The 19,987-nt window shown below is 44.8% G+C and overlaps 1 protein-coding gene across 5 annotated transcripts in view; it reads left to right on the top strand.

The window, feature by feature from the left end:
* Positions 1 to 17,632, top strand: part of XRRA1 (X-ray radiation resistance associated 1) — a 50,874-nt gene extending 33,242 nt beyond the window's left edge. For 3 of the 5 annotated variants that reach the window (XM_025042549.1, XM_015600499.2, XM_015600500.2), the window contains exons 12-19: positions 863 to 988; positions 7,569 to 7,662; positions 8,398 to 8,513; positions 9,912 to 10,253; positions 12,776 to 12,974; positions 13,735 to 13,850; positions 14,059 to 14,164; positions 14,674 to 17,632. In XM_025042549.1, coding sequence (XP_024898317.1) covers positions 863 to 988; positions 7,569 to 7,662; positions 8,398 to 8,513; positions 9,912 to 10,253; positions 12,776 to 12,974; positions 13,735 to 13,850; positions 14,059 to 14,164; positions 14,674 to 14,927 — 1,353 coding nt within the window. In that variant the 3' untranslated portion in view covers positions 14,928 to 17,632. Of the gene's footprint in view, positions 1 to 862; positions 989 to 7,568; positions 7,663 to 8,397; positions 8,514 to 9,911; positions 10,254 to 12,775; positions 12,975 to 13,734; positions 13,851 to 14,058 lie in introns of all 5 variants that reach the window. The other 2 variants (XM_015600501.2, XM_015600502.2) reach the window with 2 other exon arrangements.
* Positions 17,633 to 19,987: the final 2,355 nt, after the last annotated feature.

Raw genomic sequence — 19,987 nt, 5'->3', positions numbered from 1 at the left:
TTATCTGGGATCTAATCCTCGGTGTCACTGGTTTAGTCATTTTATTTTTGTCAACCCAGAAAACTGGTTTTTCTCTCAAGGTAGGTGCTCGCTACCCAAACTCTCAAAGATTGATGAACTAACGAAAATTTGATTTATTCATTTACAATAAGAAGTACAACTATACATCAGTCAGTTAATGGAGCTTGGGACAGTAGCCTATTACTTACCTTGTAATTTCCTTTGGTTCCATCTAACTCAAGGAATCAGTGAGTGAACTGAGTTAGGCATGGTTAATCCAGAAATTTACATTTTTTGCTTGATCAAACATGTTGACCCTGGGACAAGTTGGGTTGTGCTGAGAGGCCATGACCCTGTAAGTGACCCAGATGCACTGTGACACATTCAGGCCTGCCTGAAGTCATTCAGGCCTTAGCTGTTGTTTCCTCATGAAATGAAGGGCCTCCACTGTAGGACGTGAGATAGCCCATCAGACCAGGTGTTCAAGGCTCAGGTCACTCCTGCTGTCCATCTTTCCACTATAAAAAGGCCCCTTAATGATGCAAGCACCGATCTCTTTGCCCTCTGGAGAAATTTTAGCCCAACTATATAGAAGTGAGGATCCAGTTTAGGATAAGCTGCTGTAAGACAGAGGTGGGAGGTGGGGGCAGTATTATCCTTTGGCCTCAGAGAACTTGAAACTGGAACTTTGGATGCCAGAGAATTAGCTCACCATGTGACCTCAGAAAACTTGGAGCCAGAAATCTCTTACGATGGTCATTCTTTCCACCACATGCCATAGGAAAGGTCTGTTGGCCTGTGGCAGCATTCAGCTCCTTTCTCATCAAGGCTCTTTAGCTTTGACTTTTTTTTTCCTTCTAAGACAACCAAGGTATGTGCACTTCCTCCCACATTCGAGATTCTTCCTGTGAAGTCACTGAAGGCCAGGAACCAGACACTGGCCCCACCCTTCCCAGAGCTGAGGTACCTTAGCCTGGCCTACAACAAGGTGACTCTCTGCTTTTCTACTTATTTCCTCAAGGGCACAGATGGGAGGGTGGGATGCCAGCTGCTCTGGCCTAAAGGCCAACCCTCCAATTCCCAGCATTACAGGTATGGGGGCTCAGGAATTACCAGGATGGTGGAAGTGGAGGGAGTATAAGCAAAGGCAGGAGTCTGTCCATTCAGTCACTGGTATTTATTTAGCCCTTACCATGTGCCAGGCTCTGTGCTAGGCACTGGGTATACAGCCATGCAAAGAAAGATTGGGCCTCTACCCTTATGGGGCTTGTCACCTACAGGGGAAGACTGATACCAACAAATAGTCACAATATAAGCATATTTAGTGTTTTGAAGAAATTTGTAGTGCTATGAAGTATCTGATGGGGGGTGTCTAATCTAATATTTGAGATCAGGGAAGGTTCTCAAGAAAGTGGTATTTAAGCTGAGATCTGAATCAGTGAGTTAAGTGAGGTGAAGACTAAGGGTAGAATGAAGTGAAAAATATTCTAGCCTAAGGGAACAGCAGATGTAAAGCCCATGAGACAGACTTAACATGTTTTTTTACTGTTTTATGTTAATATTTTTCCAATATTAATGGGGATAACTTCTATAAACCCCAGTAATTGAGCCCTACCCAAGTCTGAAATGCAGGCAGCTTTTAAGGTACTCTGTTTACATTCCTTCTGAGGCAAGCAGTTGGTATGGCTAAACTCCCCCAAGTGTTTCTTCTAAGAGTTTTATAATTTTAGCTCTGACATTTAGGTTTTTGGTCCATTTTGAGTTAATCTTTATATATGGTGTGAAATAGGGGTCCAACTTCATTCTTTTGTATCTGGATCTCTAGTTTTCTCCACACCATTTATTGAAAAGACTATTTTTTCCCCATTGAATGGTCTTCTCACCATTGTAGGAAGTCAGTAGACTGTAGATGTATGATGGATCCGTCTTTCATTCTTGAAATTGGTAATTTGTGTCTTTTATTTTATTGATCCAAAATAGTTAGAAGTTATCTCTTTCATTGAATTTTTGTTATTAAACTAGCTGCTGGTTTTGCGGGATTTCTCTGTTATTTGTCTCTTTTCCATTTCATTGATTTCTGCTCAAAACTTTGTGTCCTTCCACTCACAATGAGTTTAATTTACTCCTCTTTTTTTAGTTTCCCAAGTAGTTTAATTTTTGATATTGATTTAGACCTTTTTTCTTTTTAACATAAACATATAAAACTAAATTTCTTTCTGAGCACTGTTTCAGCTGCGTCCTACAAATTGTGATTTGTGTTTTTATTTTCATTCAATTAAAATATTTTAAATTTTTGTTGTGATTTCTTCTTTGACCCATGGGTCATTTAGAAGTAAGTTAATTTCCATATTTAGGGGCTCTTTGAATGTCTTATATTTGATGATTTCTAATTTAATTCCTTTGTGATCAGATAACATAATCTGTAGGATTTCATTCTTCTGAAATCTGTTTAAACTTGTTTTTGGTTCACCCTATATTCTATCTTCATGAACATTCCATGCGCATTTAGGAAACAATTTGTATTCTGCAATTTTGGGGGGTAATGTTCTAAAATATCAATTAAGTTAAGGTGTGATTGGTAGTGTCACTCAAATCTTTTTGGTACTGTTGTTTTGTCTATTTGTTCTATCAGTTATTGAAAGCTGTGTGTTAAAATCTCCAGTCATGATTGTGGATTTGTTTTTTTCTCCCTTTAGTTTTGTCAGTTTTTGCTGCATATATTTTGAAGTTCTACTATCAGGTACACATACATTTAGAATTTTTATATCTACCTGATGTGTTGATCCTTTTATTATTATGACTATCACCCTTTGCCTCTAATGCTCCTTGTCTATTTTGTCTGATTTTATGTAGATACACAGCATTCTCCCCTTACTATTGGCATGGTATATCTCTTTCTGTTCTTTTAATTTCAACCTATTTATAGGTTTATATTTAAAGTACATCTCTTTGAAACAGCATATAGTTGGTTCTTGCTGGGGTGCCAGAGCATTTTTCTCAGTGTTCCTGCTCTATCTTCAGCTTGCAACCTTCCCTGGGTTCCTACACCTGAGGGGATTTTATCTCCACATTCTTGCTTCTTCCCCAGCAGTAGACTGTTTTTGCCTATTACTTAGTGCTGGCTAGTCTGGTGGCGGGGGTCCAACCCTAGTCTTAAGTAGGTCCTGGGTTCCTGTGTCTCAAGAATGGGCCATTCTCAGTGATCCTACCCCTCTCCGAAGAGTAGAAGACCTCTGATATAGTGGGGCCTGGGTGGTTTCCTGCCCCTACCCCAGGAGTAGCAGGTTTTAATTTTTTCCCTACCTGTCCCCTCCCACCCCCGCAATGCCAGGCCCTAGGCCCAAAAGGGTTGGCTGACCTTCCTCAGCAACTTAAGCTTTTTGTTCACTGGAGAGAACGGTTGGCAAGGATTCTTACCTTTTCTGCAGTGGCACCTTCTCTCCACCAGGCCTACACCTGGAGGAAGGCTTTCTCAGGTTTCCCTCCCCAAGTCCAGTCTTTCACACACAAGTAATTGTGAATTCCCCTTGTGTCTGCAGCTCTCAGGAGTTTTATACTCTTACTCTAGTGAGTTAAGAGTATAGGGGTCCCCAAGCCCCAGGGCCATGGACTAGTACTGGTCCACGGTCTGTTAGTAACAGGACTGCACAGCAGGAGGTGAGCAGCAGGCGAGTGAGAGCCAGTGAAGCTTCACTGTATTTGCAGCCACTCTCCAGCACTAGCATCACCACCTCAGCTCCATTTCAGATCATCAGGCATTAGAGTCTCATAGGAGCACCAGTCCCTGGTACCCAAAAGGTTGGGGACCACTGCTCTAGCCCACACTTGGCCTTTAGCAATTTATTAAACTTTTTAGCTGATTTCTTCTTAAATGCTTGTGTGGCACTCGCCATCTCTTCCTTCCACATTCTGCCACAGGTGAGCCAGTGTCTTTGTTCCATCTCTTTTTCAGGGTGCCCATCTAATCTTAGATTTCAGGCCACTTGATTGCCCTGAGACCATAGCTCTTTGCTGGACTGAAGAAAAGTGAGGATGTACGTTACTCAGCTTTTCCTTATTGTGAGGGGAGCAGCACTCTTGCCATTTTTTCTGCATTCTCACTTGAGATTTTAAGTAACATTTTTCTTTATGACAGTTACCACCTAACATATATCTTTTTGTCTACTATCAGTTGTCTTCTGCCAGAATATAGATTTTTTTTGAGAGCTAAGACTGTGTTTTGCTTACAACTATATCATCTAGAATAGCAACTGATAACATGATAGGTGCTCAATAAGTTCGTTAGATGAGTGAATGATGTTTTGATCATGTCAAGGAAATGTTTTGATGTTTTGATGTTTTGATGTCAAGGAGTACTCAGAGCTACCTGTGTTGAAATTGAAATTAGCATTCAATATATTAAAATTACAAATTTTAAAACCAATTCTGCCTTCAAACAGAACTTAAACCTTTAGAATATTCACTCAGAAATCTAATAATTTTTGTGTCAAGAGTAATTATTTCTACTCAACCTTTAACAAATAGTTACTTAGTTCATAAATTTGACAAAGTTATTTTCCACTTGACCCAGTGAAATCGGGCAGAAATTTCAAATTGTCATTGGTACCTGAAGTTATTTACAGGGGCTTTGAACTCACCTTAAAGGGAACAAGCTAGCCTGATACCCAAATTATGCTTGCTATGTCAGCCATAATCCTAAGCCTATATCTTTCAGCTGGGACTTAATTTTTATAGGAAATATGATACACATGCCCTAGGCATCTTTCAACTTTCTACCAGTTTTGATGGCAACTTTCTTCAACTTTTTAGCCATCTGATTTAGATGTATGGAGTTTTGCATCCTGACAAAATTAAATTTTCCATCCCCCATTCTGTTGTGACTGCTTCTTGACTATCTGATTTGCATACGAGAGACTCTGCAACCTCTTTTAACACCATTATCTAGTTATTTATCAATACATATTAGGCTTCTTTGTAGGTTCACCCTCCATCCCTCCTTTTCTAGAGTCTAGATCAGAATTCAGCAAACTTTTTCTTCAAAGGGCCAGATAGTAAATATAATACTTTCACAACTACTCAACTCTGCCCTTGTAGCACAAAAGGCAATACATAAATGAGTAAGCATGACAGTGTTCTCATGAAACTTTATTAAACAAATGGGGGCCCAGATTTGGCCCATGGGCTGTATCTTTCTGACCCAGGTTTTTGTACAGCCTTCAAGCTTAGAATGATTCTTACATTTTTAAATGGTTGGGGAAAAATAGAAAGAAGAATAACACATTAAAATTCAAATTTCAGAGTCCGCAAGTAAAATTTTGTTGGAAAAGAGCCACCACATTTGTTTATTTGTTTATGAATCGTCTATGCTGTTTTTGTGCTACAACAACAAAGTTGAGTAGCAACGACAGAGACTGTATGGCCTACAAAGCCTAAAACATTTGTTATCTGGCCCTTGACAGAAAAGGTTTGCCAACCCCTAGTCTAGGTGATCAAAGGTTAAAGTCCTTCAAGGCCCATACCTAGTTCCTTTTTCTCCTCTCACTCTGTACTCTCTCCATAGGGATGGCTTCACATACCCATTGGCCCATGAAGAGAGACTCACAAATTTGTAACTCTAATATGGACCACTCCTCTGAACTGCAGACCAGTATATCCACTGTCTACTTGAATCTCTACTTGGAGGTCTCAAAGGTACCTCCAAAGTACACATATGCAAAGTAAAGCAATGATCTATCCCTTCAAATTTGATGTTCTTCCATTGTTCCATATCTTAGGAAATACATCTACCATCTGTCCAGTTACTCAAGCCAAAACCTAGTGGTCACCTTTTTTTCCTGGCTCTTAGGCCTTTCACACATTGTTCTCTTTTCATGGAACACTTCCTTTCTGCATTAGTTAAAGTAACACTAACTGCTGCAACAAACTTAAAAATCTCAATGACTTAACACAATAAAAATTTATTTCTTGCTTTTACGAAATCCTATGTGGATGTTTCTGGTTGGCTGGTGGCCTTCCATATGATCATTCAGAGACCCAGGGTCCTTCTGGCTATGGCTTTGTCATCCCATAGGGACTTAAGAGTAGTTTATTGGATCCTGTGCATCTGGTGGATAGGTGGTTGAGGAGTGGGTAGGTGGTGAGAGATGTAGAAGATCGAGCAGGAGGTTTTGAATGAGCTATGCCTGGAAATGGCATCTGTTACTTCCACCCAGGTTGCACTGGCTAGAACTGAGTATATGACCACATCTGGCTCCTGGAAGGCAAGAAGATACACAGTCCAGCTGTGTGCCCAGAAAGTAGAGGAAACGGTTTTGGTTAATACAGAGGTTTCTCTGCCACATACTCCATCCTCCACTATATTTGCTAATTACCTCCCACCCATCCTTCAGATCTCTCAGAAATGCCTTTTCCTATCTCTCTGACTAGGTCAAATCACCCTAGTACTTCACGTGCCTCTCTTTTAGGGCACTAATCATAGTTGTAAATCTGCTCTTCTTTATGTTACTGTTTCTTCAATGCTTGTTTCCTACTAGGTAGTACTCTATGAGGTCAGTGGTTATATCTGTTTTGCTCAATCTCAACTCAGTGCTTATTACATGTAGGTATTCAGTAAATATTTGTTAAGCAAATGAACCAAAATGAGACATTGACTAGGTTAATAGCCTACTGGGCCTGTAGTGCTACCTAGAGAAGTCCCAGAGGAAGCCAAACTGAAGTGCCCTCCTCCTTCCAGCCTTCAGACCTTAGCGCCTTCTGTGGGTCCCGAATCTGATCCAACAGCTTTCAGTGTATCCAGGCATCTGAAAGGTCACTGCCCCACGCATGGCCCCTGTGATACTGATGGCTCTGATACTGTTCTATTGCTAATAGACACCTTCTCCAGAGTAGTCCCCAGATGTTCCAGCCACTCTGCTTAACAAGGATTATGTATTTTTTGTCCTTCAGAGGCTGGCCTTGGGTGGAGCAGCCTGTGGGCCCCAGATAGCCATGAGGTCTCCCTTACTATGGGGTCTACTTATCCCTTAGATGGGTGGGTTCCCTTGACCTCCTGTTCCCTGTCCTTCCCCAGATGAGTGCCCAGGACAGGCCTCAGTGAAAAAGACCATTAGGAGTACTGTTGACAGACTGATGGAGTGTGTAGAGTTTGCCCTGAGGAAGGGGACATGTCAGACAAACTGTATCCTGAAGTCAAAGTCAATTCCCCGCCTACTTTCCAGATTCCTTGCAAGACAAGTAGTCTATTGTTTTGTTATTATTGTCACCAGCATCCCCAACACTTAGTATAAGCTACATAACCAGTGCACAGAAGGGAGAAAAATTCTTAACTTTGAAACATGAAACAGTGATGGTAAGATTTCAGACAGGAGGGGCAAGGCATTCTGGGCGTGAACAGGTGAAACTACAGAGATAAGACGTTGCCCATCAGTGAGTCCTGTCCACAACAGCATCACTTCCCCAGCCCCACCCCAATCCTAGCAAGCATGTAGCCCTGCATTGTGGGCCTGGAGGCACTTGGGCAGAGGTGAGAGGTGGTGTCAACCTGATGCTCTCACCTGCATGCCTTCCAGATTGCGAAGGAAGACGCCCTCCTGCCGGTAGCTCTCTTCCCATCTCTCTGTGAGCTCGTCTTTCATAACAACCCCCTGGTGGCCCACACACGAGGTATGGTGCCTGCAAAGCTGTTCCCCACAACCCAGTGCCCAGGAAGCAATGTGGGCACCCTCATCCCAACCTTATCAGTGCCAAGCCCTGAGCTCTGCTCTGCATCGTGGGTGGGTGGACAAGGGGGATGGAGAAAACGGCAGACACTGCTGAACATCTGCTTTGCACCCGCTCATCCTGACAGCAGCCTTGTGAGGCAGGCATTATCATCCCTGTGCACAGTGGCAGAAACTGAGAATCAGGGAGGTTCACAATCTACCCAAGGTTACGTAGCAAGAAAGAGGCATAGCCGAGAATGGAATACAGAATTATCTAGATCCTGCGTGAGCTCTTTAAGCAACACCCTGCTTTGTGGAACATGTCTGTTGTGACCTCATTTCTCAGTTGGAGAGGGGGTGTAGAGCTCTCTCCTCCCAGAGCACAGTGAATGCAGTAGAACCCACTGTCCATGATGAGGCAGCTTGAAGGAGTTTTAGAATTCTGGGTCCTGGAGTGACACCAGCAGAGTTTTGATACTTGCTCCACACTGTCTTTGTTGCCCTGGGCAAATTCCTTAACCTCTCTGTGCCTCAGTTTCCTCACCTATCTAACAGAAATAATATAGGTACATATCTCCTAGGGTTGGTGTAAGAATTAAGTAAGTTAATTAAGTACAGTTATTAGAACAGTGCCTGACACATAGTGCCCCAGTAAATGTTAGCTAATCGTGATCTTATTTTCCGATCATGGTTCCAGGGGTCCCTCCACTGCTCAAAAGCTTCCTCCAGGAGCGGCTAGGGATCCACTTAATTCGAAAGAAGACAGCGAAGGCTAAACATCATATTTTGATGCCTAGGAAGGACTCACGGAAGGTAAGGCTTCCAAGGCAGTACTCCCCAACCCCATGTTAATGCATGTAGACCCGCCTGGCAATCAAGCTGCACTCTCCCACAATGCCCAGAATCCCTTCATTAGGTTTGTAGTAGCAGTAGTGTCTTCTCTTTTCCGTGCTCTATTAATACAGATATACCCAGGAGGGATGAGACAATCAGAGAGACCCAAAAGGCAGAGTCAGGATGAGCCTTGGAGGTCATTGAGTCTGACCCCCTAATTTTACAGAGAAACTGAGGTCCGGAGAAAGAACTATAGAGATGTGGGGAGAAATCAGTCAGAAGACTCAGGTATGAGCCTGACTTTATCACTTTCCATAGCTGCCTGAATTTGGCCAAGTTTCACTCTCTGAGCTTCAGCTTCTCAACTCTAAAACCTCTCAGAGCTGCTGAGAGGATTAGATGAAGCAGCAGATAGGAAAATACATTATAAACTCCCCAAAGCCATACCAGTACAAGTCATAGTCACCTATACTAATCATGAATGGCTGTGCCAGGCCTAGAATACACATCTCCTGCTTGAATCTTAGGAATCATTTCCTTATGTTGAGAGCAGTCTGCTCCCTCTGTATTCCAGCCCATATTTTTCTTACAACACTGCTGGGGATCTTTCCACTACACTATATTGTCTAAGTATAGCTATAAGTGGACCAAATACCTTTGACAAAGAATAAAATCAACCTACCATGTAACTAGGGAGAACTAAGCGCAGCTGAAGGAAACTGAGCACATGGTTCCCTCCTGGCACCTGAGGCAAAGGAGGAGGGAAAAAGGAAGACAGGCTTTCGCTAATTAAAGAAGCTGGGCAATTCAACAAGAAAGAAATTATTGCGTTGATCTCGAACTCTGAGAGATCTTTATATAAGGTGCAAGGACCAGCATCCTGAACGGGGCCTGGTGTTGCTGCCTTCCAGGAACTGTAGGACCATCTCCCCCATGCCCTCCTAGGAGTCCCTGAGGAAAGTTAAGGGCACTGTGTTAAGCCTTGATCGTAGGAATAAGACTACTGAGGGCTGGAGTGATATGGTCAGGGGTGTAGAATGAAGCCTGGAGCCCAGGACAGGAATTAGATAGTCCAGACGCTGCCACTGAATAACTCTGTGAGCTTGGACAAGTCACTTTTACCTCTCTGAGCCCATTTGCTCATCTATAAAATGAGGATAATTATTCACTGGGTAGTTTTGAGATATAAATAAAACAATGTATGTCATGCATGGGGCACATCCTAGGTGCCCATAAGTGTGATTTAGCTCCCTCCCTCTCCTTTTGAGCCCTCACCCAGTGCTCTGTTACTGTACAAACTGGCCTTAGGCTGATGAGGTCCAAGAGGAAAGATTCTGATTAGGAAGCAAACCAATACCAGCCCTTCTCCCATGACAGGTGAAAACCCAAATCTTAAAGTTGCCAAAGCAGCCTCTGATTCTCCATCGCCTACCTGGAACCACAACCCAGTCTCCCTCAAAGGAGACACTAGGGTCAGAGCTGACTGAAGTGCGGCCTACTGCCAAAAGCACTTCTCAGGAGTCAGTGATACCCGTGGAGGGCGTGCACGGCCCTTCCCTGCCCCACCGGACCTTTGTGCCACTTCCGCCCATCTGCTCCGACTCCACTGTGCTTAGTGAAGAGACAACGTCCCGCCGAAGTGACACCGCTGGCCACCTCAGCCCGGAACACCTGTCAGATGAGGACATCAAGAGCACAGAATCCATCTTCTTGACCCAGGTACCTGGATCCACCTGCCCCTGCCCACTTGTTCCCAACTCCCATAGGTTCCTGAGCAGCCCTTAGATAGCTGGATTGCTGTAGGCAGCTGGAAGCAAGCACAAGGCGGATCTGGAAACCAGAAGGTAGCACCCTAACTAGGCCTACAGGTCCCTTCTGGGAGACTCACTGACCCATGGCTACTAGTACAGACACCCATGGGGACAAGTCATGGTCCTGTGGTACAAACCACACCTGGGGGCTGGCTGGGACGCAATTCTGACAAGGTTTTCAGAAGGGATTGCTGCTGCCTCTGCCAATCTGCTTAAGGTCACCTCACTTCTGATGCTGCCTCTGAATCCTGGGAACACAGATGGATGAGACATGGTCCTGTCCTCAAGATGTCCTCAGTCTAATGGAGGAGATGGACAGGAACAGTGCATACAGTCAATGCTGAGAGTGAGAAACTCAGGAACTGGAAGCCTAGAGGAAGGGGGATGCCTCTGCCTCAGACTAGGAGGGCTTCCTGGAAGAGAATCAAATGAGATGAGTTTTGCAGGCTGAGTAGGAGTTAACAAGGTAAAGATAGAGGCAGCAAGGGCACTCTGGGCAGAGCAAACACCATGAAGCAGGATACAGAGGAAATTATAATGGTACCTGCAGGAACCATGAGTGGTTCATTGTTAGTGCAACAGAAGGGTGACATGTAGGAAAACGGAAATACAAGGCTGGAAGAGTCGGCAGGGGCCCCTTGAACTTTATTATTGTATCACTGCCCTTCCTGATCTCCCCACCTGTAGTCTTGCCCCTCCAGATCTTTCCAAGATGTACATTCACCCACACATTTATGTCTGATTGTCTATCCATCCATCCCTTACGTACTCCACGTACGACTTACAGTGATACACAGATTCCTACAGTAAAAAAGTATCTTTATGACTTAGAACCTTTTTGGAAAAAAGTAGAGTATAAATAAATAAGCATTAAAAATAAACAATTGAGAGAGTTGTATGAAAGGAAAAGAATAAGTTCAAGGGTAATTCTGCCACTCAAACATGCACATCATGCACTACTACTCTCATAATAGAGGTGTATTGCCAAAATGCAGTTCTGAGCAGCCAAAAGCAATACAATTGAGTCACTATGATTGAAAAAAAACCTTTTTTTTTTCCTTGCCTAATTGCCCAGGTTATAACCTCCAGCATAGTGTTGAAGAGAAGTGGCAAGAGCAGACATCTTTGTCTTATTCCTGATCTTAGCAGGAAAGCTTTTTAGTTTTTCACAATTAATTATAATGTTAGTTGTGGGCTTTTCATAAATGTCCTTTATCAGGTTGAGGAAATTTCTGTTCTTTGTTTGTTGTTTTGTTTTGTTTTTGCTTTGCTTTTTTATGAATAGATGTTAGATTTTGCCAAATGCTTTTTCTGTGTCTGTTGAGATGATCATCTGGTTTGTGTCCTTTATTTATTGATAGGTATATTACCATATTTGATATTCAGGTATTAAACTAACTTTTCCTACCTATTGCTTTTTCTATGTTGCTGATATGGCTTGCTAGCATTTTTTGGAGGATTTTTGTGTTTATAGGGATATGGAGTTGTAGTTTTCCTTTCTTGGGATGTGTTTCTTTCATTTTGGTTTTAGGGTAATGCTGACCTCAGAATGAGTTGGGAGTGTTCTCTCTTCTAATTTTTAGAAGAGTTTGCAAAGGATTGGTGTTCATTTTTCTTTAAATGTTTAGTAGAATTCACTAATGAAGCCATCTGGTCCTTGACTTTTGATGGGAAAATTTTAAATTGCTAATTCAATCTCTTTACTTGTTATAGGTCTTTTTAGACAGTCGTAAGTTTTAATAATAAGTAATTACATCCCTACATGAAATACAGGTTTCATAAAGATGTTTATCATAAAACCAATTGGGGTAGGCTAAAACCAAATTCAGACAATGTTCACTTATTCCCCTATAACTCCTCCATGGCTTGTTATCCATCACAGTAAGGATAAAGAAAATAAAACAAAAACAAAATGCCTCAGCTTGGCATTTAAAGATCTTTACTGATCTGGGCCTTGATTATTGCTCCAGCTGCCTCCCTCTTTACAGTGCACTCCAATTATACCAGTATTAGGTTCCCCTAAAAGCACCTTGCTGTGTCTTACCTGTGCTCCTTGCTATAATAGCATCCCTTGCCTGCAACAGTCTTCCTTTCTCATCACTTGTAGACTTCTCTTTTCTCCACCCCTGCCTGGGGATGGCTCTTCTGGTTCTTCAAGACATAGCTCAGGCTAAGGCATCATTTCCTCCAGAAAAATTCCTGGCACCCCAGGCTGGTTTAGGGCTTCCTGCGGGCTCACCTAGAAGCCTTGTGCTCCCTTCTGTTACAGCCATTTACCAAGGTGTATGGTCATTGGCTATTTTCATGTTCGCCTTCTCTCACCCCAGTCTTAGTTCTTGCCCTTAACAGGGCCCAGCATGGGGCCCCACACAGAACTGAGGCTCAGAAGTGTTCATGGAATGAATGAATGTATTTTTCTTCCTGGGCCAGGTGAGTGGGCTGCCTTCCTCCATTCTCCAGAGGGATGCTTCAGAGGTGGAGAAAAAACAAAGATCACCCCTACCCCCAGCGCCCAGAGAGGTGAAGAGGACTCGGAGGAAGTTTCCATCTGTTTCACTCCCCAGCAAGTACCATGGCTACGAGGAGCTGCTGACAGCCAAGCCTGATCCAACCTTCACTGAGCCGAAGGGTATGTGAGAAGACTAGCTCCAAGGCATGGAGCCCTCTCCACAGCCCAGAACAAGTCAGGGCAAAGCCAAGGCTAGTGCCAAGCCTCTTTTCCAGACCAAGGAGCTGTCTTCGGACTGTCAGAGGGCCCCTGAGGGTGTCCTGGTTTGGAGCCCTACATGTTGGAACCCCTGGCCTGTGGCTTAATTGGCTTTGGGGAGCCACAGCTGTTCAGATTCCAACCAGTCTGGGCCTAGCTCTGGTTGGCAAAGTCTCTCCAGGAAGGGTCTGATGAACAAACACCCAGATTCCCCAGCTCTTCCCCAGCCCGGTTAAGCCCCAGACTGAACATCCAGTCTCCTCTATTTGGTTTGAGGCAAGGGAGACAGTGCCATCTCTGAGCTCCTTATTTCAGACTGATATGTTAATAGTATTGGGACTTTCAAAGGAACTAGAGCTTAGCTGTGCTCTCTCGGGTGTCAGTCTCTGCAGTATAACCCCGCTGAGGTTAATGGGATTACATTGAAGTCAGCCCTTTTCCCCACACCAATGCCATTTTCCCATTAGGATCTGTGCTCATGAGGGACCAGTATTCACTGAATAAGTGATGGAACTTCTGACACTGCAGCAGATCAGGAAGAGATGTGGGAACAGTACACCCTCTTGGGGCTTTTCATCCTTTTATCCAGGACCACTATGAGATGGGGAATTAACAAATTGGGGGAGACATCTAGGAGAAAGTGGGGGAGGTACCTCGACTCCATGTTGCCTTCCTGCCCTAGGAATCCAGAAGAATGCACAGGCCCTGCAGCACATGCTGAAGCACCCGCGCCTTTACCACTCCTCCAAGCCCAAGATGAACACTCTTCAGAAACACTATGTTCCCAAAGAGAAACGGGTAAACCTGCACCTCCCTGAGTGTATAAATGGTCCTTCAGGACTCCCACAGGAACAGAGGTGGCTGTCACCTCAGGCCCTTCTAAGGGCCATGCTTTCCCAGCGCCCCCAGTTGCTTCCCAACCTGTAGCTGTGACTATATGAGGAGGTGAGGCCAGGAAAGTCTGAGCATAAGATTGAGATAACACTCTCCTCTCACCTTCTGTCAGGCCCAGAGGATGCCTGTTCCGCCTCCACGGAAGACTCGAGCCCAGCTTCTGGATGACATCCTCATTCGCATGCGGGACTCCCAGAACATTACAGAGGCTCCGCTAGGTATAGCTCTGGCCCCCAGTCCTCAGCTGCCAGGACCAGAGATCTAGTTTATTCATCTGCTGGTATAAAGCAAAGGGCTCATCTCAGAGCTAGGAGGGCTTTTAGGGAGCATCTGCCCCAGCGCTTCCCAGGTGAAGAAACTGAAGGCTGAGTGAGGCAGGAAGTTGCCTAAAGTCCCACAGCATGTTGCAGACTAGAACTAAGGCATGACAGGACACCGCTGGCTTCCTAATGCCTCAAGCTGGAGAGGTGTTTTTTTTTCTTTTTTCTTTACTCTTCTTTTTTATTGTTTTGTTTTGTTTTGATTTTTGTTTGTTTTCTTTATTTTTTTATGGTGACATTGCTTAACGAAATCCAGTAAGTTGGAGAGGCTATATTTCAGTCCCCTTAACATTCTTCTCCCATGCCATCCCATTTTCTAAGTAAGGCCTTTAGCCCCAGCCCCCACTGCTTTAGGCTAGGTGACACCCAGAGCGAGCCTGCTGCCCCTCCTGGCTTCTTTCCCTCAGGAGCTGTCCTGAGTCAGCGGACAGAGCGGCGGCTGGTGAACCAGAAGCAGTACCTGGAGGCCAAGAGGCTGCTCAAGGAGTTTCGGGCGCGTTACCAGCAGCTGGTGCGCAGCTCGATGCGGACAGTGTTCGGGGCCACAGCACCGCCTCTGGCCCGCCCAGCCCTGAGCGAGGCCCCACCTAAGTTCGGCCGTTTCCTCCAGTTCATGGATGAGTTCTGCCAGGAGCCCACAGCCAGTGACTCGAAAGGCTAGAGCTGTGTACAGGGCCACGTGCGTTGCGGGGCCTGCGCCCTGCGCCCTCCCCGAGGGCTCCGCACTCTCGACCATGCCTCTGCCGCGGGCTGGTTGGGCTGGGTGTGGGCCTCAGAGCTCAGCTCAGCCTTGCTGGCTGGCCCCAGAGTGGGGAGCTTGTCAGGACCTCCCCTCCCCAGGCCCGGCAGGATCCAGCGCCTGGCCCAGCTGCAATAAAGAGTGGGTGCAGAGAGCAGGGTAGCCTATGTTCTTTCTTGGAGCCTGGGCCAGGCTGTCACACTGGGAAAGATCTCCGAGGTGATGCGCATCCTAGAGTCCTATGGGAAACCTGCTTGAGTCACACAGTTGAGCGCTAGGATAGAAAAGTTGATGAAGCAGAGAAGCACCACAGGACCTAAGTAAGGCTCAGAGACATTAACTCACCCACAGCCAATAAAGCGTGTGTGTGTGTTGGAAGGGGGTGGAAAAATAGACCATCAAGCCCCGAAACGCTGCTTTTTCTGTTGGGCAGCTTTTTCCATTGTGAGGGCAGATGTGGGGAGGAGGAAGAGAGGACTGGGAATTCCTTTATCAGACAGCTATGGCCACAAAGTTGGGACGAGCTGAGGAAAGGGCTTACATGGAGTTTCCCAGGGTCCTCTAACCTAGGACATGGACTGAAGTCCCATATGCAAACACAGTGGGCTGTGTGCCTCTGAAACAGACCCTGGGGCTGTGCAAGGTCAACCTGGGCTCACAGTACATAAACTAGCTATGGCCCAGGCAGCCTGCAGGGTTGCCCCCCTCTTGCGAGTGCCTACTAGTCAGCACCTGCTACAGAGGAGGATCTGGAGGCCACTGGGGCTGAATTCCAGAGATGCGCAGAGGGGATGGATGCTGGGTATGACCTAGTTACCTGGGCAACCCTTGTTCCTAAGGCTACTTTTCTGGAGGTGCCCACAGTTCAGATCTGGATAGCAGTTCCCAGAGTCTCCAGGAAGCAGTGCCACAAGGATTAAGGATCCTCAGCAAGACATAAACTCCGACAACCTAAGTTGTAATAAAGACGATTATAGAAATTTAGTCTTATAGCCACAGACCTAACAGGAGAAGCATGGAGTATATGCTGTATTTCAAGTGTGGGACTCTATTAGACACAGAATATTTGCATACGATCATACTCAACCACATAGCCTCACACATGTGGCCAGTTAAATATTTACCATACTAGGCACATTTGCATTCATACAGTCACATATATATCAAATTACAAAGTCAGTCATATCTCACTCATTCACACAGGCACCTGGACAGATACGGGTAATAATATTACCCACAGCACCACTCCTGTACACGGGCATGTTGCTGACTCACCACCTTGGATCTCCTGGGGCCAAAGACCCTTCCCCTGATGTCAGGGAGGAGAATCCACCCCAACATTCACACTGTAAACCTCGCTAGGTTCCAGTTCTAAAGAAGTAGACTGCTTCCTTCAGCTAGAAACACTAACAAACCATAGGCTCTCAGGCCTGAAAGGCTCCTGGAAACATCTCCCAACCTCGAGGGAGGAAGCCTCTTGCAAACTCCACAATAGATCATTTAACTCCTGCTTGCACATCTAGTGTCAGGGAGCTCATTCCTTCCAAAAGCTGTCCCCTACTTTGTTGAGAAAGCTATAGAACAGTTCTAGTCATTGGGCTATCTAAGCCCTTTGTTTGTCCTAGCTCTGCTTTTTGGCCAAGAGTATCTGCTTTCTCTGCCCAGCCAGGCCAACTGTTCACCGATGTGAAAACATCCTGAAGAGGCTACACTTATCCAGGCCAGACACTCTTAACTTTCTCAGTTATTCCACATAGGATACCATCTGACTAAATTGGTTGCCTTTCCTGGACTTGCCAAGTTTGGGGTTTTTCTCTCTACTCATGATAGCTAAGATGCAGTACTCCAGCTGTGTCCAACATAGCACAAAGCACCATTGCCCCCTCCCTTCTCTGAATAGGACATTTTTATAGAGCCAAACATTTTATTCGTCCTTTGCTCATGCTTAAAACCAATGGCATTATCCCTTTGGCTTTTATTAAGCCTTTATCAGCAGATTACTAATACCAGAACTGCTTTCCCTTTTTTATACTTGAAGTTGATCTTTGATATCCAATGCAGGATTTTCTACATTTCATCATCTTAGCCTCCAGGCTGCCAAGATCATTTGCATTCCTGATAATGAGCTTTCTCATCTTAAGGAGATTATACACAGCTATGGCTAAGGCGACTAGGAGCCAGTGCTGAGCATACTCCCACAGGCACTACCTTGGCATTCCTTTAAAACCACCACATTCCTATCAAGAAAAAAACAGCATTCCAACCTGCCTGACGTTTTAAGGCAGGATATCAGACTGTCTACTCCCTCACCCTCCCATACAGGTGAATTGCTGCATTTCTGGAAGCCATACAATCATTTACCAGTTATGTCCAATTCTTTTGTATCTCAGGAGTAATCCAGACTGCGTCACATTACTAGGGTTCATTTTTTAACCCTCCCTCTCTTATTTGCTGTATAATATAGGTAGAGCAGCTCATTTAACTTTACCCATAGCATCAATGGGGTTTTCAATCTCTACGGGTCCTTTTGGTGTTAAAAACACATTTTGAGGCCTCAGTTGCTTGGTTTCCTGAGTTTTGTGCTTTTGAAGAGACATGACCTAATCCGCATCTCAACAAAGCCTCAAACTAGATCTGTCAAATGAACTGGAATTCATAACTAATCAAGGAGGCCATTTGGGTGGTAGCCACCCTTCCTGTTGCCACATAGTCGCTCACTCACCTGAGCACATCTGAACTACCACTTGGTATATCAACTCTCGGCTGGCTCTCACCCAGGACCCCCTTCCTTCTCTATAAGGAGATGGGAAGCTGGCTGCCACTATTCTGAACCTTCTTCAATTTAACAGGAGCAAACCAGAAGAAATATTTTCTCCTACCACCAGTTCTTTAAATTCTGCCATGTTTTCCTAGTCATTTATCCAAGGTGCCAGTGATTACCCAGGGAGAGATGGATGTGGCCACAGGACTGATTTAGTTGCAGATTGTGCCTCACAATTCTTGCTACCTCAGGATACTTCCCACCCTTATAGTGGGCGCAGAGGGATGGCGGATCTCTTTAGCCCTGTCAGGCCCAGTCTAGGAGGAAAGACGACCCAGAAAGCAACTGAACTATACTGCTAGGGAAGGCCAGCAGAGGAAGATGGCACCGCCCTGAGACCGATTTGAACCGGGGCAGCAGAAAAAGCAATCAGTGGCTTTGGAGTCAGAGGACCTGGCTTCCAGGCTGTCAGGGCCAGTTTCCTACGTGCAAATGAGGGCCACCCCTTTTACCACACCAAGCTATAAGGGAATTAATGAATGTGGCATGTAAGGCATTTTCTATTACTTTATGGGCCAAGGGACAATCAAGTTCTGTTCTTCTCTGACTAGCTGTATTGTTTCTTGCAAATCATTTTAACAACCCTCCTTTAGAAGAGGTTGGGCCAGAAGATTTCAAAGGTTCCTCAGGTGCTAGTTTACCATGTGTGACAAGGACTCTTACATCAGTAGTTCAAATTGGTTTTACAAGTTTATATGGAACAAGGATACATTTGTTCTCTTTTGGATGAGAAACTGATACCAAGGGGATTCTGATGGGTTCCTGAGCAAGCTTCCAAGAGGGGATTTTTTAAAAATCAGATGTTCTGAGTACAGCCCTAATGTGCAAGGACAATGAAATCCTACACATTTGTTCTTCACTCAAACCCTTTCTTGGTGCCTCCATTAGAAGAATGGCTGAATATGGCAATAAGTCATAAATCAAAAATAACTTAGAGCTCAAAAGACAGTTGTACACCATGGAAAGAAACCCCATCCTGACTAATTTCTCTCATCCTTCTGAATGCCAAAGCAAGACATTCCAACGTGGGGCATCTCCCATCAAATAACAAACGCACGTAGTCTAAGCTTAGCCCAGATTTGCCTGAGATCGCTCTCCAGAGATAAGACTTTGACTAGAAACAGAACATTCACTTTCATGAGTGCTTCACTATATTCTCGACTTGGGCCTCTCCTCAAGCAGGTAAACATACATTGAAGAATGCACTTTGGTACTGTTCAAATAACACATCACATCCCATTTGAGTTTGTGCCATTTCCTTGGTGGCGGAAGGCATCCCCGACAGGGCATGCTCTGTTCTGAGTCCTCTCGTCGAAATGCTCTTTATGATGAGCCTGAGGAGACAGCCAGCTGTGGCAGTCCACACGGATCCAAGTCCCTTCTCCAACTCTAATGCGACAGCAAGTTGAATAAAAGCAATATACAACTCATTCTCTATTTCTAGCTGGGAAGGGAAAAGGTCCTAATAATGACCGTGTTTGCATTAACATAACTGAGAGTAAACAGCACATCAAATACCACCCCCTCCAAATCTATTAGTTGGCATTTAAGGTAACCATTTTTCCTCGCATACTTTTCCATGTTCTCATTGGGACTTTGAGTGTTCCACTGGAGGCTAAGGGTTAAGCACATTGAGGGAGAGCCCCTGCTCCCTTTGGTGGCACAGTTTAAGAGGGTGGGCAGGGCCAACAAGGGAGAATCTGACTGCTGCCTTCTGGAGCCAGGACACAAAAGCTACTCTTTGAACTCTAACTGCTTGATCTTTGAGGAGTGCATTGCCTGTTTTTACCCCTTATTAGAGGAAAGGAAGATGAGCAAGGCTGGCCTTAACTTGGCTTTTTCCAACTAGTTCTCCACTTAAGACACCAGAAAAGAGGGAGCCTGCTCCAAGTTGAGGCTGCCTCCCACACTTACCGACAAGACATTAAGGAAGCATTTACTCACAAAGTGTGTAAATATTTTTCTTAGGAAGAAAAAATACTGATAATACATAGAACAATGTAACATACAGTCTTGGCACTTTTCCATCATCCAATTTAACCAATCTCTAAACTGGTGACCTCTGTATGTTTCTTTTTCTGTAGAACAGTCTTTTTCAGAAAGTTACAGTGGATAATAATCATGTGTAAAGATGCATTTCTGGATCATCTTTGGAGGAAAA

Source organism: Pteropus alecto, unplaced genomic scaffold, assembly GCF_000325575.1.
Source record: "Pteropus alecto unplaced genomic scaffold, ASM32557v1 scaffold7, whole genome shotgun sequence".
Classification (NCBI taxonomy): Eukaryota; Metazoa; Chordata; class Mammalia; order Chiroptera; family Pteropodidae; genus Pteropus; species Pteropus alecto.
Note: the sequence above shows the minus strand (reverse complement) of the source record. Positions and strands in the feature narration are given on the sequence as shown.